This window comes from Paramisgurnus dabryanus, chromosome 18, assembly GCF_030506205.2.
Source record: "Paramisgurnus dabryanus chromosome 18, PD_genome_1.1, whole genome shotgun sequence".
In the NCBI taxonomy this organism is placed as follows: Eukaryota; Metazoa; Chordata; class Actinopteri; order Cypriniformes; family Cobitidae; genus Paramisgurnus; species Paramisgurnus dabryanus.
The window spans coordinates 15,504,572-15,521,107 of record NC_133354.1 but is presented as its reverse complement, the minus strand read 5'-3'; the positions used below and the strand labels follow the sequence as shown (position 1 = coordinate 15,521,107).

Here is a 16,536-nt window from a genome sequence, read left to right as displayed (position 1 = left end):
GTAATTCATAAAAGTTAAATGTAGTTGGAATGAGGCCCAGACAGTTAAATATACCGTACATTATCTTTGACCAATTTATTCACAGTGGGTATTACATAATAATATGCTCTTGTTCTGAATCTTACTGTATGCTCTTAAAACCCAAGACTACAAAATGCTTTCCCATTCAAGTTTCGTGAAAACAGCTGTCCGGATGCGTTGCAAAATGCCCCCCAAGAAGGGAGACTTTCCTTAAAGTAGTGATGAGCGAGTCACCCGAAACTCGGATCATTTAACCCGATCCCTAAAATGACTCGAGAACCATGAGTCCTTAGTGACCATTAACCCGAGTCAGTTGAGTCCTCTCAGATTTTGCATTAAAAATGAGAAATTGTATCAAACACAAAGCTCTTCAAATGTTTACAACAGAATTACAACAAATAACTCTACATAAGCTGCCATAGGTTCTATAACTTGCAACAACGAGTTAATTTACATCACCAAATGTCGACTGGGGGTACCGAGTGAACCAAAAGCTGCTATTCCGGATCATTATTTCTTGCAGCTCCGAGTCCGAGTACAAAGGGATGCGTGCGTGCGACAATGAGTTGGTCGGCGGCTCGGGGATTCACACAGAGAGTGACTCAACTCATAGAGCTTGAATCCTGGGCTAGGAGAAACAAGCCTTGCTCGTTAACCCACTGACTCATGTAGGCTAATCTGTTGAAATATTTGACTGGCACAATGTTTTGGGTAGAAGCTGCAAATGTTTAACATTTTTAAATACGAGGACTGCTGCAGCAGTGCTGCTGGAAAGATCCGCCACCGACGGACGTACACGGCTCCTCTTGTTGACTGAGTCACTCAGAGTGACGTGAGTGGTTCACTCACAGGACCCGTGCAGGACCGGGCGAGCGGTTCTGTCTGGGACTCACTCACAAGATTAACCGAAGCCTATCGTGGATCTTTTAAGTCAATCTGAAACAGGACACGTTCCTCTCACGTCCAAGTCAACCAAGCCTGACATCTTCTAAATGTGGTGTTGATATATTTGTCGTTATGAAATAAAACTAAACACACCAAACTTTTACAATTATGTTATTGATAATGTTACCACGGGCATGCATGTTTTTTACGAGTTCCTCAGGTCACATAAGCCCTTTTTTGTGAGCAGAGGAGTCATAAACTCGTAGCTGCATGCGTGATCCGAGTTGCTTGGTTGGCATTAGTATGACTTAGCGATTGGAATTGGGAGATTTTGACCAAGTGACTCAAGTGACTCGAGTGACTCGCACAACCCGGATCATATTAGTGAGTGACTCAGAATAACCCGAATCCTTAAAAAGATCCGGGTTGACCATCACTACCTTAAAGAGACTGCTGTTAAAATAATTAACCGGAAGTGACACATTTGTGACGGACGTTACGTCGAACAGTTTTCCCGCGTTTTGGTAGTTGAGGAAATAGCGGAGAGTTGCGGACCCAAACAACCAGTCGCGGGCTCTGACATTCAACCACTAACCACAACAACATTAACAGAAAGCACAAGGTTTGTGTTCGTTCGCTGTGCTGTGATCGGACGCGATATTAATCAGAAACAGTCGAGATGCCGCCGAAAAAGCGCAACAGCGGGAGCGCGCAGAAGAAAGAACTGAAGGCATCGCAGGACAGCAGCGACAACACAGCGTTGACCCCTGAACGGTAAACATCCCATCTCTCACACAGGCTCTTCTCTTATAAACTATGTTAAATGATTGCTGCAGACTGTTGTTTGTGGTTGATGATGTCAGTGGAGAAAAACAATGAACTTGTTTTGTTTTTACCAGTAGACCACTGGTGTCCGGTAATAATGCCTGTATCACTTTGTGTTTACAAAATCACAAAACCTCAAATCACAGGTCGTGCCTCATGAAAATGTACTCTTTTACTATTATAGTTACACCATGGTATAGTCATTTGGTAGAGATGTCAACTTATGCTACCTATTAGAAGAGTGAGAAAAAAAATTTGGGAGCTGTGACATTGGCCCTTATAGTGTGTTTAAACTCACATTTTTTATAACAAAAGATTTTAATTCAACATTTGATATTGCTTGTCTGTTGCTTAACAGGTATATTGTGTGTTAGTAACGCAACTGTCATGGGTTCAACCCCAGAAAACACACATACTGTTCAAACAATGTATAGGTTGAATGCATTGTAATGCTGTTTTGATAAAATCAGATGCATAAATGTAAATGTCATGTTTTCTAAAAAGCTGACAATAGGTAGTTATGGAGATCACTTATTAACTGTCTGTATCTGTTTTTTTACCAGTCATGACGACAAGGAATCTGAATTTGTGTCTCTCTGCGAGGAGCTCCAGGTCACCAATCCTATCTGTGATCATGCATGGAGAATTTGGGAGAAGGAGATTAGATCCCTGGACAAGGCACATGTAAGGTTTTTTTCTGAAATAATAATACAGTTATTTTCACTCTGGTGTGTTGTTGTGTAATAACAATGTTATTGTTTTAATGTTTGTGTCATCAGATGCCATATTCAAACAGACAGTTGTGGGGAGCGTGCTTGTTCATCGCAGGCATTGAGTTGGAGAGCACCAGACTCACCTTCACTGAATTCCAGAAGGTTGTGGGTTTGAGGTATGTATATTGTCAAATTAAGAGTTTTCATTGAGGATTGCTGATTTTTTTCCCAATTGGGATCACCAAAGTGCATCAGTCTGGCCTGTTTGATCCTTAGATAACCCTCTCTATTTTATAAAGTACCTTTGCACTGCTTGAGTGTGATTGAAAGATGTTAAATTACATCTTGAAATTTGTCATTTGATTGCAGTGTAAAGCAGTTTATCAGCCTTGTGAAGAACATGGATGTGAATGTGGACACTATAAGCCCTAAAGTGAACACTGCGGTGACACGGTTGGAGAACAAGTATGATGTCACCTTGGCCCTCTATCAAAGATTTGTCAAGTAAGTGTGCTGTATAGTTTTCTATCGAATGTGCGCAGCGGTGTATATTAAAGAAATGCCAGTGTTTCATTCATGTTGAGTATCTTAGAAGAATGAAGGTCTGTTTACACCAAGAACAGAAATTATAAACATTACTATAATGTTATTAACTTTATTATAAGCTTGCATGTAGGACTGCATAACAACTAATCGTTTGCAGAATAAAAGTTTTTGTTTACATATTATGTGTGTGTATTGTGTATAATATTAATAAATACACACACGTATAAGTTTAGGGAAATAAAATGTGTATTTATTAAGTATTCATATTTATATATAATATAAATTATATATAAATATTAGAGCTGGCTAACGATTAGTCGCTACTAATTGTTTACAGAATAAAAGTTTTTGTTTACATATTAAATGCATTTGTAATGTGTATAATAATTATGTATATATAAGTGCACACACATTCATGTATACATTTAATAAATATTTGCATGTGTATAAACATTTGTATATTTACATATAATTTATATCATATACAGTTATAAATATTATATATTTCCTTAAAGGGGACAGAGAATAAAAAAACATTTTTACCTTGTCTTTGTTGAATAATGGTAGTCTACCCACATTCACAAAAATACAAAACGTGATATACATGCTAAACATCTCAGTCTAATAGTAATTCCTCTTTTAGAAATGTCAGCCAGAAAACGGCCCAATCTGAAAAACTGATGTCTATGACATCACAGGCATCTCACTGCCCCTCCACTTTAAAATAATTGGCTAAATTTTTTTAGTGGCAGCAAAGTCAGCCAATCAGTAATGAGATTGCAAGTTAAGCCAGTAGGGGGAGCCAAATAGGTGCAAAACCACTTGTTTAAATACCCCACCCTAATAGAGCTATCTGAGAGAGGTTTTTAGGAAGCTTCTAAGGCATTACAGACCCAAACAAAACTTTTTTTGTCTACATGTCACATCACAGAACAAGGATAAATACTCGTTCAATCATTCTATGTCACCTTTAAAAATATGCATTCATGTGTTTGTATTTATATATACATAATATTTGTTGATGTACTGTGTATAATAATTGTGTAAACAAAAACTTTTATTCTGCAAACGAATAGTCGTGACTAATCATTAGGCAGCCCTAATAAATATAAAAATGTATAAACATATGCAAATATTTCTTAATATTATTATAAAATAATTCTTATATTCTTGCATCCGTGTGTGCTTATATATACATAATTTTTATACACAATACACACACATATTTGATGGAAACAAAAACTTCTATTCTGCAAACGATTAGTTGTTATGCAGCCCTACTTGCATGCTGCCTTTTAAATGTTAGAATGGGTAGTTTGGGTGTCATTGTTTTGTTGTTTATCAGCTTAAAAAACACTCTGAAGGGGATCTCTACCATATTGTTTCTCTGTATCTTTATTTTTGTGGTTTGGACTCTGCTATTCTGTAAAATTCAGGATATTTAAAACGTTGTCTTAGTTATTGTTATCGTATTTGATGTGAACGGGCCTTAATACATTTTATATGTGCTAGGATTGAATGTTTTATGTACAACATGTTTGCAATTTAACAGATAGTTTTTAATACTATTCAAACAGGTTTTTTGCTATTGTACCCGGAAAAAAAAATGTGTGCCTATTTTTTTTCTTATGACTGGAAGTGCCAAGTTTCTGAATGCAAACTATATGTTGTTTGCTTGGAAATGTAGACATTTGTCTATTTAGGTCTATATGTCTCTGATTAAGTGTGGATCAAGATGTGTTTGCAGCATAGTTTAAAATAACTTACTTTTGGAATGAGGACGTTTTAAGATCTGAAGGTTATTATGTTTTCATAGTAATTTCAAGCTGTTTTCTCAGATGATCACAAAAACTGTTTTTCTTTATGATTTGACCACTTAATCACAGTTGGAGGCAAGAATTGTTCGTATAGACTACAGAAGCAAGAAGGGAAGAATACGTGTGGCTTGTTTGTGAGATTGCTTTATTTATGTGCTAAATGCTCATTAATAAGGTGATGTTTGGGCATGTCTCAAGGTGTAATCGTCCCCTCCCTCACCATGGATTTAGATATTATGTGTCTCAAGTAAGGAATATGTGATTCATCTCACGTCGCTCCTAAATAATGAAACGTCAAGCGTGTTATTCAAAGTGTGATCATGATTTTATCCAAAAATATTCATTGTGTCAGTAATTGCTTCAGCTTGTGTTGCAGATTCTAAATGTATGGATTATTGGTCAATTGTTAATACCTTATAAATACTAGTATTTAGTACAGGAATGTGTTTCACATTGCCACACCTAAAGTACGCCCACAGATTTATGGCTGAGCATCTGATGCATATGGCACACTTAACGGGAAACACTTCAGCAGATTTAAAGTCATCCTCTGATGAGTGTGTGTCGCTTTCTTAAATGGTCTGTCTTGAAATAACGCATATCTGTCTGATCAACATATTCAAGAGTAAAAGACGTCCAAGAGTTTTGTTTGAAGCAGTTAGTGTACAGAGATATTGTCATTTTGCCATAAACTTTAGAGACATTTGTGAATGATGTTTTGTTATTGTGGAGACTTCTCCACGCCCCAAACAATGCAAAATGTGATTGGTTGCTTTACGTGGAAGTAATATGGACTCTTGGGCGATCCTTGTCCATTCAAAGCAATCATTATTTCCTGATTTTCAGTATGAAGTCCCAGCTCAGTATGTAGTCTGGCTACACCAGACTACACCTGAAGGTGGCAGCAGCCATCTTCTGTTTTTTTCTGCATAGAGATTTTGGAGGCAGCCGCCTTGAAACAATTCAGTCACCAAGCAAATCAATCAGAGCTCTGTGAATCAATCAGAGCTGACTCAGTGAGTCAGCTGATTTAATTATATTAAGCAGTGAAGGCAGTAAAAATGGTTTTCTGTGTCAAGATTAAAGGAAGAAAGGTGTCAGATGGTGATGGCTGTGACTGTGTACAACTCAACTATCAACAAAGACTGCAAAACATTGCAAAAGAGCACAATGAAAAAAGCTTATGTGATAGAGCTGCACGTTTCTGGATAAAATGAGAATCATGATTATTTTACTTAACTTTAAAATAAAGATCACGTTTCTCAAGAACTTTTTATTTAAAAGATTTAAATGTTTTTACAGGTGCCAAGAATTCTGCTTCTGAAAGTTTCAGATAATCATATATAATCTTTAAGTTCAGCAAATGTTAATTTCAGAGTGATTATGTTTTATATAATTTTAAGTAGCCTTAATAAAAACGAATACGTTTTGGTGCGAACTCCAGCCACTATCTGGATTTACATTTGTACACTTGCTAAGTGTGTCTCATTAAATGAGTAATTCTACATGCACGCATGGGAGCTTCACGCCCACTAGAACACTTAGGTAAAATACAGGAAAACGATGTAAGTAGTGCAAAGACCGCAAGTGTGGTTATTTGGACGCAGCCAATGTTTCCCCCTGCGTTAAAAACCCTTTCAGAAGGGATAAGATCCTCTTTTTGGTACTAAAACAACGTCTGGGTTATTGTCAGACGTTACCTTATGCCTCACTCATTCTCTTTAGTTTCTGTTTCTTTCGTCTTAACTTCTCAAAGAAAGCATCCGATGAACCGTTGGAACGAACACGAACACATCTGGCTTGCGCAATACCCGATGACATCATGACATCATCGCGGCCACTGTTTGGGATTTCTGAACTGCCAAAACTGCGTATTTCCTCCTTGAAAATATAATGACCTGAAATGTAGAAATGCTGAATTAAGATTTTTTGAGGGTTGAATCAAAATCACAGTCTTTTAATGCTTAATCATGTAGCTCTATTATGTTCTATTTCATTTCATTTTAAACAACTTTGCAGTTTATTAAGTGTAAATGAACACATTAGCTGCAATGTTGGTTTCAATTAATTTAATGTTTTATAATGATTTAATTATTAAACACTAAAAATATGTCACTTGTTACGTGTTGTTAAGCCACGGTACACATGTATGTGTGCATCAGGTTTGCACCACCTCCACCTCATTTTGAGTCAGGAAAACCCCTGGTCTTGATACAGAAATATCTGCTCTGCTGATTGTTTGCTAGATCGACATTTATCTGTTTTATTTAAGCCCCTCTTCTGCATTTGGTAGTTACTAGGTGGTACATTATAATTGTAGGTCAGGTGAACCCTTTCAGGGTTCCCGCGGGGTCTTAAAAAGTCTTAAAAAGTCTAAAATTCAGAATGTTAAATTTAAGGCCTTAAAAAGTCTTAAAAACACCCAGATTTTTATCCCAGGTCTTAAATTTAATTTACCCAAGTCTTAAATTTCTTACCTCTTTTCATTCCCAAAAAGCGTTGTCGGCAGAAAATAAAATAGTAATTTAAAACGCTGAAGAACTAACTTAATGGCGGAGGCAGAAAGTGTATAGCGTAATGGTGGGTCTCTAAAAAGAAACGTTCTGCCATTTGTCATAATCCACGCGAAACGTGCCATAAGCTTTATTTCAGGTGTTGTGATCTGACTGTTTACTGTGGGTTTGGCGAGAAACAATCCTTAAACTTATAAGCAAAAATCTTTTTCGGGGTAATTTATAAGCCCGTGGCTTACCTGAGCATTTGCCAGGTTCTGAAACATAGAGGACAAAGAAGCGAACAAAAATCAATGCTGCTTTATTTAAAATCAACTTAAACAGTCGGGCCGTCGAGTCACGAGCCACCAACAGCGTGTGAACTTTAGTGTTACACAGTTTTATATTTTAGACTTAAATATTGCTCTCCGCTGCGATGCACTTGAACCTAACGCTTTTACCTTCAGCTCTCCACAAACAGCAGCGATTGGCAGACGGAAAGCAAGAAAGTACCGTATTAAACCATATATTTCAAAAAAGTGCAACGGTCTTCTTTTAGGAACACTTCAAACTTTTTGATTGCGCAAATGCTTCAGGAGTTACGGTTAAATGAACAGCGGTAGATCAGAGCCCTTTCGCATAGGCAGGCTGCTGCATACAGCATCGCCTGGTTTATTTAAGTTAACTGAGCATTACATTCGCAAGTCATAAGCATATTACAACAATTAACGATTAACTAAGAATAATAATCAATATTTTAAAGTTAATATCAAAGTTTATATTCTGAAATAAGACTATTTCTGAAATAAGAAATGCGACCCTTCGGAGGCTACAGCCTTCGGATTGAGAAACGGTCTTAGTGGATAACGTTAACAACACATATCAAACAGCCTTTTAATGGTAAATTTCATTTTCTTAATGCAGATTAATCCGTTATTGTGTAATTAGAGAGGCTATTAAACCTGATGGCAGTATATAGTGCATATTTATGCATAAAACGTATGGGTGGAGTGTTTTTTGGCTCTGTGATTCTGTATTCAATTAAATGCAATACATTAATTTATTAATAACTTGTATTAATAAAATTCATATATTAATGCTTTTAGGGATTAATAATAATTGAAAGTGATCTTTTGTTCTTTGTATATTTATAAACAGGCACAAGATATATACACAGCACACAGTCAGTTGTACATTAAACATTATGGGGTGGTTTCCCGGGCAGGGATTAGCTTAAACCAGGACTAGGCCTTAGTTTAATTATGACGTATAACTAGTTTTAATAAACATGCCTTACTAAAACCATTACTTGTGTGCATTTTGATGTATTTTAAGATATGTCAGTGCAAATTGTTTTCAAGTTTGGAAAGCTCTTAAAACTAGTCTAATCCCTGTCTGGGAAACCTCCCCTTTAAGCTTACGTACTACAGAGTGTGATGCATTTTAAAGCTTTAAAGTTGTATGAGGCAGTGTAAAACTAGGCACAAACCAGCAGCTGACCATACTAACTGATCTAATATTAGTGGATTTTATTTGTCAAAAAAATAGTTGATAGAATTTTATTAAAATACTACTTACACATATTAGTGTGGTGTATAAATATTGTAAATCAATGCATTTCTTGACTATTAATTAAGAAAAATCACAGCTCTTTGCCTCTAACTCAATGTATTTCAATGGCTCACTATGAGCCATTTTTGGGCTTACATTGTCTCTTCCTAAAGGGCTATGGGTAAAATTTGTCGGCGCCAACACTCGCGGTCTAATAGAGTTAAGCATAATGTATTTCCATGTATTTTGATTATCTGTTTTAAAACTGCGTTCATTTAATATTTTTCTATAACTGAATCAATAAAAATAGAACGTTTTAAGAATTTCTGAGATCATTTGAATGCTTCTAGTAATGTGTCGTGTTGGTCTTAAATTTGACTCATAATGGTCTTAAAAGGTCTTAAAAAGGTCTTAAATTTAACTTGCTGAAACCTGCAAGAACCCTGCCTTTACTGATGACCTGACATTGTGGTTAAAACCAATGTCAGCATGTGTTAATGAACAGAAATGTCATTAAGGGGAAATGTTTTGATCATGGTGGAAATTAAAAAAATTATATTCTAGGACACAAGATTGGGTTCATGAGACAAGAGAAGATTTTTACATTACTTGTTTAAATCCTCAATGATAAATAAATATATGAAATATGCGAAACTGATATCACATAATTTTAAAATTTGTGTGGTGATGTGGTGACATCGGAGTCGACCAGACAGGTGGTCATATTGGAGCTTACTGTCCCCTGGTAAGACAGATTGGAGGTGCAAATGAGCGTAAGAAAGCCAAGTATGCAGAACTGGTGGAGGAGTGCAGGAGCGTTGGCTGGAAAGTACGTAGTGAGCCAGTAGAGGTTGGTTGCCGGGGCTTTGCGGGTCAGTCGTTGGTCCAAACACTCAAACTCGTTGGGGTTAAAGGACATCTGTGCAGACGAGCCATAAAGAACATCTTTGAGGCTGCCGAAAAAGCCTCACGATAGCTGTGGATCCGGAGGGGGGGGGGTCCGTGGAGTACCCAAATACGTGGGGTAGCTACTCCACACGTATAAGGAGATGCACGTCACTTGGTCACAGGCGGGGAACTGATCACCCCCGGCAGGGTCGCTCGGGCGAGGGGGTTTGTTGATTAAAGACCTGAAACACCTGTTGACCCTGGGTTCTTCACTGATGACGTGTCCAAGTAGTACCAGAAGGTGTATGTTAGAACTAACAAATCTAGGACTGTCCCTAACAATTATTTTGGTAACTGATAATAAAGTAATTTAATATTTTTTGTTAATAAAAATAGACACAAGTGAGCAATAACCTAGAGGCAATAGTAATTGGTTCAAATAAAATATCACAAAGTAAACTCATTGTTTTATTAAACAAAAACGTATCTGTATTAAAAACCAGCATTATATATTATTACAAATGTCTACATTTTTTTACATTTTATGTTAGATTCATAAAAAATATAAAAAATATTTAATATTTGTTCAATTCGTAAAATACAAATGAAATGGCACCATAATTTTTGAGGAAGAACATGCAGATATTAAATCATGTAAACTCAGATTGAGGGTTTAAACTGCTGAGACGCTTCACATGTGAATGATCAACTGACAAACACAACACGTCTCAGACTTTATATGAGTTCCCAAACAAAAAAAGAAATTCAGCATTTTACCTCCACAAAAATGTCATGACATTATAATCTTGCGAGATCTTGTCACATCCTTAATATATACAATTATTTGAACTACCTTGAAGTCACACTGTAAATTAATTATTTCATTCTTTATTCAAATGTAAAAATTTATAATCTACATTTGTATTGTACAGTAAAAGTAAGCACAGTTGTGGTAAAACATAGCTGCTTAATGTGAATCATAAAATAGGCAGTTCTGGTTGAAACGCGTTCTAAGCTGTGATAAAATACCCCGGTAAACCCATGGTTCAGACCGCATTGCATAAGTTTTACTGCGCATTGTTGCTGCGTAATGATTTATCAAAATAAACACCACAGTCTTTAATAATATTTTTTATTTGTCTACAATTGCACAATTAATGGCAATATCCAGATAAATGTCAATTAATATTGTTGAGTCATCTCGTCAATAAAGAGAAAACGTTCCCTGAGGAATTTCTACCTCAAATTCATATTTACGCTATCCACTGGGTAGCGATCTTACCCAACTTAAACACTGAAGCATTCACTCAACACTAAAAACACAGAAGTTTTGGTCAGGCTCTGAATCTGATCTCTTACAAAAGGTATTCACAAAAATTGAATTATCTCCGCGTTTAGCTGAAAATTTAAGAGGTGATTAGAGAACAAATGAAGGTAGGATGAAACAGGATTTTTTTTAAAGTGGAGGGTCTGTTCTTTCATTTGATATTTTGTGTTTATTTAAAGCAGATCATTTTTCTGTAAGGCATTAAACTAAAACTGGGTGGCAACTTAAAAAAAAAACGCTGACGGGGAAAGAGTTAAGCATGCTTCCACGCATATTTGATCATCACTTCAACAGTTGCACGATATATGTTAATGTATAAATTAGATGGATGTTGATTTATGAAATAAACACCACAGTCTTTATTCATATTTTCATTGTGTCTTTGCTGCGTCTGTGTTGGTTGGGAACTACGCTCTGTTTCAGCCACACTTGATTCTGAGGAACTACTTTGTTTGGCGGAAGAATAATATTTGTACTAATATAATTACAACTTACTTGTGTTTCATTTTATGAAATCCTGCTATGCATATGAAGTAACCGTTTTATAAATGCAATAAGCCCCGCGAAGCAGTGGTGTTACAGTGCATTTTATAACAGCTAAGGAGGTGACACTGCTTCTTGGGGCTTTTTGCTTTATTTTATGTAACACAAAATAAAGGTGAAATTTGGACATTTGGTGTTTGAAGTAGTAATTATGAAAGATAATATTGTAGAGACTAACATCAAACACATATTTTATTTGATCTTTCCAGGACTTGTGAAAAAATATTTGCAGAGCCAGACAAAGTTAAGTGAGTACAAATTTCCTTTTCCATTCTGCATGTGCTTTTCTGTTTTGTCCAGCTGTTTCCAGCACACGATTCTTGTGTTGTTCCATTTAAATCAGTGATGTGACCATCTCATATCTGTTTTACTCAAAGGAGAAATCAGCTTTTGGAAAACAGCTGGACCATGTTTCTCTTGGCCAAAGGTGAGTCGATAAGGAAAAATGACACAGGAAATTACTATTTGTGACATTCCATTGTTGAATGTAGATGATGTAAATTACAAAGCTTGTTCACTGAAGCTGCTGTCTTAAAGTTACATTTACAAGAAGTGCTTAAGAGCTTTTCCATCTCTTTCTAACTGGCTGATGTTTGTCACGCAAACACTGTTCCTGTGTTCACTCTCAAACTGTTATTCATTAGTTTTGCCTCACTTTTCTGTACAGGAACGTCTCTGCAGATGGAGGATGACCTTGTGATAGCCTTCCAGTTACTGCTTTGTGTTTTGGAGTACTTCAGCAAGCGTTGCGCCCCGTCTCTCCTTCAGTCACCTTACAGTGTGTACTCCTCATGTTACTTTGATCAAAGACAGTAGTAACAAATACTTCAAATGCTTGTGTAGTTTGTGACGTAAAACATTGTCAACAGTTAATATGAGACCTTATGCACACAGTGCTTTTCTTTCCAATCGTATCATCCACAGAAATGGAGCTATATTAACTGAATCTGACTCCAAATTAATGAAATTAATGATATATACCATATGAATCTTTATGCTATGTATGTACTTATGTGTCATTCTTATTTGATGTTTAGGAAAGTAAGTTATAAAAGATTTTAAGGCTAGTAAAATGTTTTTGGGGAAGTAAAAATCAAAACAACTGGCTAAACTGGCCACCAGAAAATCTCATCTAACCTTCATTGGTTCTCAAATCTTTATTTCAGAGTCAGCGGTTACTTCAGCTACCCTTAGTCCTCCAACCAGAACATCCAGACGTAATCAGGGAAAAGCCAAACCTCGTCCTCCTGAGATGGACATGCAGTTACTGGAGACCCTTTGCAAGGAGGGCGACTGCAATGTGGATGAGGTTGGCTCTCCATTTACACACAATCCCATCACCCATCAGCAGGGCCTGACAGAATCTGCTGACTTTTTTAGCTTTTTCTGTGGAAATTTTTTGGAAAAATCTGCTAAATGATTTTAAATGTTTTAAAAAATATATTAGAGGATATAAGATGTAAATATTAAAAAAATTGCATCTAAAATAATTACTTTTTAAAGGCTTACAATGAAAATTGAGTGAGTCCTCTGAATTAAACTGGACCAACATGAACCAGATAATGTGCATGTAAAGATGGAATTATAGTTTTAATATACAATAACATATATTATTTTTATAGTATTTAGCACATATAAAGATAGTTGTATCATTTTTACAACACAATGTAAAGTTTATATTAAACATAACAAGAGCATTTGACTTGTAAACGGATTTGAAATGATCATGTGCTGACTGTCGCGCGTCACATAGACGACAGAGTCAAGTGAGATCTGCTTAACTCAGCTGTAAGTTTTATTTCATCTCAAATATCAAATGGTTTGTGCTCTCTATCATTAAAAACGATCCAAGCAAACAGCACGCACCAGGTTATTGTACTTATCAATGACGGCTCACAAACTTATAGGATAGGCTATGTATGTGTGCTTGTTGTCAATGACGGTTACTGGTCACAAAAACGTTCAAGTGCAGGGTATGTGTGCTTGTCAATGACGGGCATTACATTTGCGGAATTCCGCTGAGTTTTCCGCAGAAATCTGCGGGCGCTGATTCCGTTTGGGCCTGCCCATCAGTTCCCAAAAATAGTCCTTTTTGGATAAACCTTGTTTTTGATAACATGCTTGCAATAATCCCAGACTACGCTTTCATAGTATTTTTTGTAAACTTGATTTAAATTTGAACTGTGTGAGTATGTAACTTAAGACATCCCAAAGTCACAATATTTTCTGTTTCAGGTGAAAAATGTGTACCAGACCACTTTCTGTGCCTTCCTGGACTCTGCGGGTTTGTCAGGACTCCAAGCACTTCCTTCGGTCTGTATACCATACATTTAACAAAAGCTTCTGTTCTTTCATTGTTTGGAAGCCTTCTGTGAACGTAGTGTTCATGGAAAAGATTGGTATATATAAAGGTTATGGTGTATATAATAGTGCAAAAAACAGTTGTGATCTTTTTAAAATTGTGGCAGCTTGAGAGTTCTGCCAGCTTATTATTATGGTGTTTGTTGAATAACTACAAGCTGTTTAAATGTGTAGTTATATCCCCACACCTGCTTTCAATTCTGGAAATTGATCCAAAACTCAATTTTGCACTGTAAGATGGAAAATACAGTAAGGTAATACTGTATATGTTGCTACCGCACCGTTTATGTGAACCTTTATTTGACATTTATTGCACTTGTAAGGTAATGAACTACATCTGCTGTTTTATAGACCCTCTGTTTGCCTGCTGATAATAAGGAATGTTATTGCGCATCAACTTTAACTAATAAAATTAGAAAATACATACAGTAGTACGTATAATAAATTTTCAATAAATTTTATGGTTTAGTTTTGCTTTCTTTTACAGATTGAGACACTTTCCAAGCAGTATGAAGAATTTTACCAGAAAAATAAAGACTTTGATGCCAGGTTGTTTTTGGTTGATGATGAGACGCTTTCCCCTAACAAAACAGAAAAGTACGTTTGAGCTCCGGATTAAAATCTGTTTGTCATAACTGCATATTTATTATTTTGCATAATGTCACCTTTGATTTTCTTTGTAGGACAAAGGTGGAAATGACTCCACGAAAGAATCAGTGCGGAGAGGACATCACACTTCCTGTGCCGCAGACACCGATCAGGTACGATTGGGGTCTGTTTTCACCCAGAACATCACATTCTACCCAATACATTTGACATGTTGAGTTGTATGTTGGAGTTTACTCACTTATCAGAGTACCACATTAATGTGAATAGGGTTATGTAAACACAGCAGTTTTGTAATGCAGCGAGTTTAAGCCTAAGATCACATGATGGAGTTCCCTCCATAATCTGCTTTTTGATGTATTCACATAGCTCCTAAAGCTCAAAATGTGTTGGGTTTCTCTTTAACATTAAGAGAGCTAAATTATTTGTAATGTAATTTGGCAGGGATGATTTTTTATATCAAATATAATAGTAATTGTTTTCTTATATGGTGTGTGTATGTATAAGCAAAAGTATAAAAAAATCCTGTTGGTTTTTTTTCTCCAGAGCTGCCATGAATTCCATACAGCAACTCAGGGTTGAACTTACCTCAGCTAGTGACCAACCCTCCATCAACCTCCAAGTTTATTTCAAGGTTTTCAAGTTTATTTAAAATTTTCTTCAACATGAAAATTTAGTTTTTTTTCTAAGACAAGGTTAATCACTTTGTTTGTAATTCTTTGTCAGAATTGCACTGTTGACCCTTCAGAAGAAATCACCAAGAGGGTTGAGGAGCTGGGTCAGGTCTTCAGCCAAAAGTTTGCTCAGGCTGTGGGTCAGCGCTGTGAGGGGCTGGGCAGAAAGGTAACAATATGGCTGTGTAATATTGTCAGTGGCCACATTGCTGTTGTCCAACCTTTCTGCCAATATTACTTTTAATTGCTAACATTTCATTTGAAGCATAAACAATAATAGATCAAATTTGTTAGTATGAATGCTGTTTTGCAGAACAATCGACCATAATATAAAATAATTATCAGCTTTAGGGTATAAATGTGCTTCCTTAAATGAAACAATGGGTCTCATTCACTAAGTATGCATACACGAATTTGTGTGTGAAATGTGCGTATGGAGGTTTTACGAACAAATCACGATTAAAAAAAATCTTTTGTACCAAAATTCCTTAATAGCATGTGTACGCAACAATTGCATATGCTATTATCAAATAACATGCGAATAATAATGTATATAATAATGTTGATAAATAATATTTAAAATATATTTTTTATATTGGTATTATATATAAGGTTTGATCAGACGCACGTGCGGTGACGCGTTTATGCGTCTGATCGGAACTTTACTTTCAGTTTCAGTTTTTTTTGAAGGTCTGACTACTTGCTAAACTGAACTCTTGAACAAATACCGTGTGGAAAATACAAATGTTTTGGTTTCCTAGGTAATCTACGTGTTGTTTATTTTGCTTGTTATATAAAGTTAACTGGAAGTTATGTGTTGGCCACGAACGCCGCTTGTTTATGTTGTTGCTGCTGAAACCGTCTATACAGCATATACATTATTATATTGGCTATATTATTTTTTCTAAACACAAAAGCCCCTTTCACACATGCAGTCTTTACTGGTAATTTACTGGTAAATTGCAGTTAACAGATCATGTGTGAACAAAACCTTTCTGGTAACTCGGTGCTGCCAATTTACCAGTAAGAGAGGTTGTAAGACAGACTGTAAAAAAAAAGATGGACGACGTGACGTCGCCTTCCTCCATTGTAATGAATTGAAGCCAAAAATGTCCGACCATTGTCGCCGCCATGTTACGTAAAAACGCCGGTTTGGAGCCAAGGCATGCGCAGAAGGAATCGTCTTTGCAGCCAGAGGCGGAGCTGCGGTATCAAACTTCTGCGTGACCAATTCAACCACGCCAATCATAACGACATGCCCCGTTTCTATAGCATCAAATTACTAGC

At 36.3% G+C, this 16,536-nt stretch overlaps 1 protein-coding gene across 1 annotated transcript in view; it reads left to right on the top strand.

The window, feature by feature from the left end:
- The first annotated feature begins 1,411 nt into the window (after positions 1-1,411).
- rb1 (retinoblastoma 1) overlaps positions 1,412-16,536 on the top strand; it is a 36,200-nt gene continuing 21,075 nt past the window's right edge. Inside the window, exons 1-13 of the mRNA XM_065286921.1 lie at positions 1,412-1,680; positions 2,295-2,415; positions 2,511-2,620; positions 2,814-2,948; positions 11,818-11,856; positions 11,986-12,035; positions 12,276-12,386; positions 12,775-12,917; positions 13,844-13,921; positions 14,457-14,566; positions 14,653-14,730; positions 15,122-15,209; positions 15,302-15,418. Of these exons, the coding sequence (XP_065142993.1) occupies positions 1,586-1,680; positions 2,295-2,415; positions 2,511-2,620; positions 2,814-2,948; positions 11,818-11,856; positions 11,986-12,035; positions 12,276-12,386; positions 12,775-12,917; positions 13,844-13,921; positions 14,457-14,566; positions 14,653-14,730; positions 15,122-15,209; positions 15,302-15,418 (1,275 nt within the window). The 5' untranslated portion in view covers positions 1,412-1,585. The remainder of the gene's footprint in view (positions 1,681-2,294; positions 2,416-2,510; positions 2,621-2,813; positions 2,949-11,817; positions 11,857-11,985; positions 12,036-12,275; positions 12,387-12,774; positions 12,918-13,843; positions 13,922-14,456; positions 14,567-14,652; positions 14,731-15,121; positions 15,210-15,301; positions 15,419-16,536) is intronic.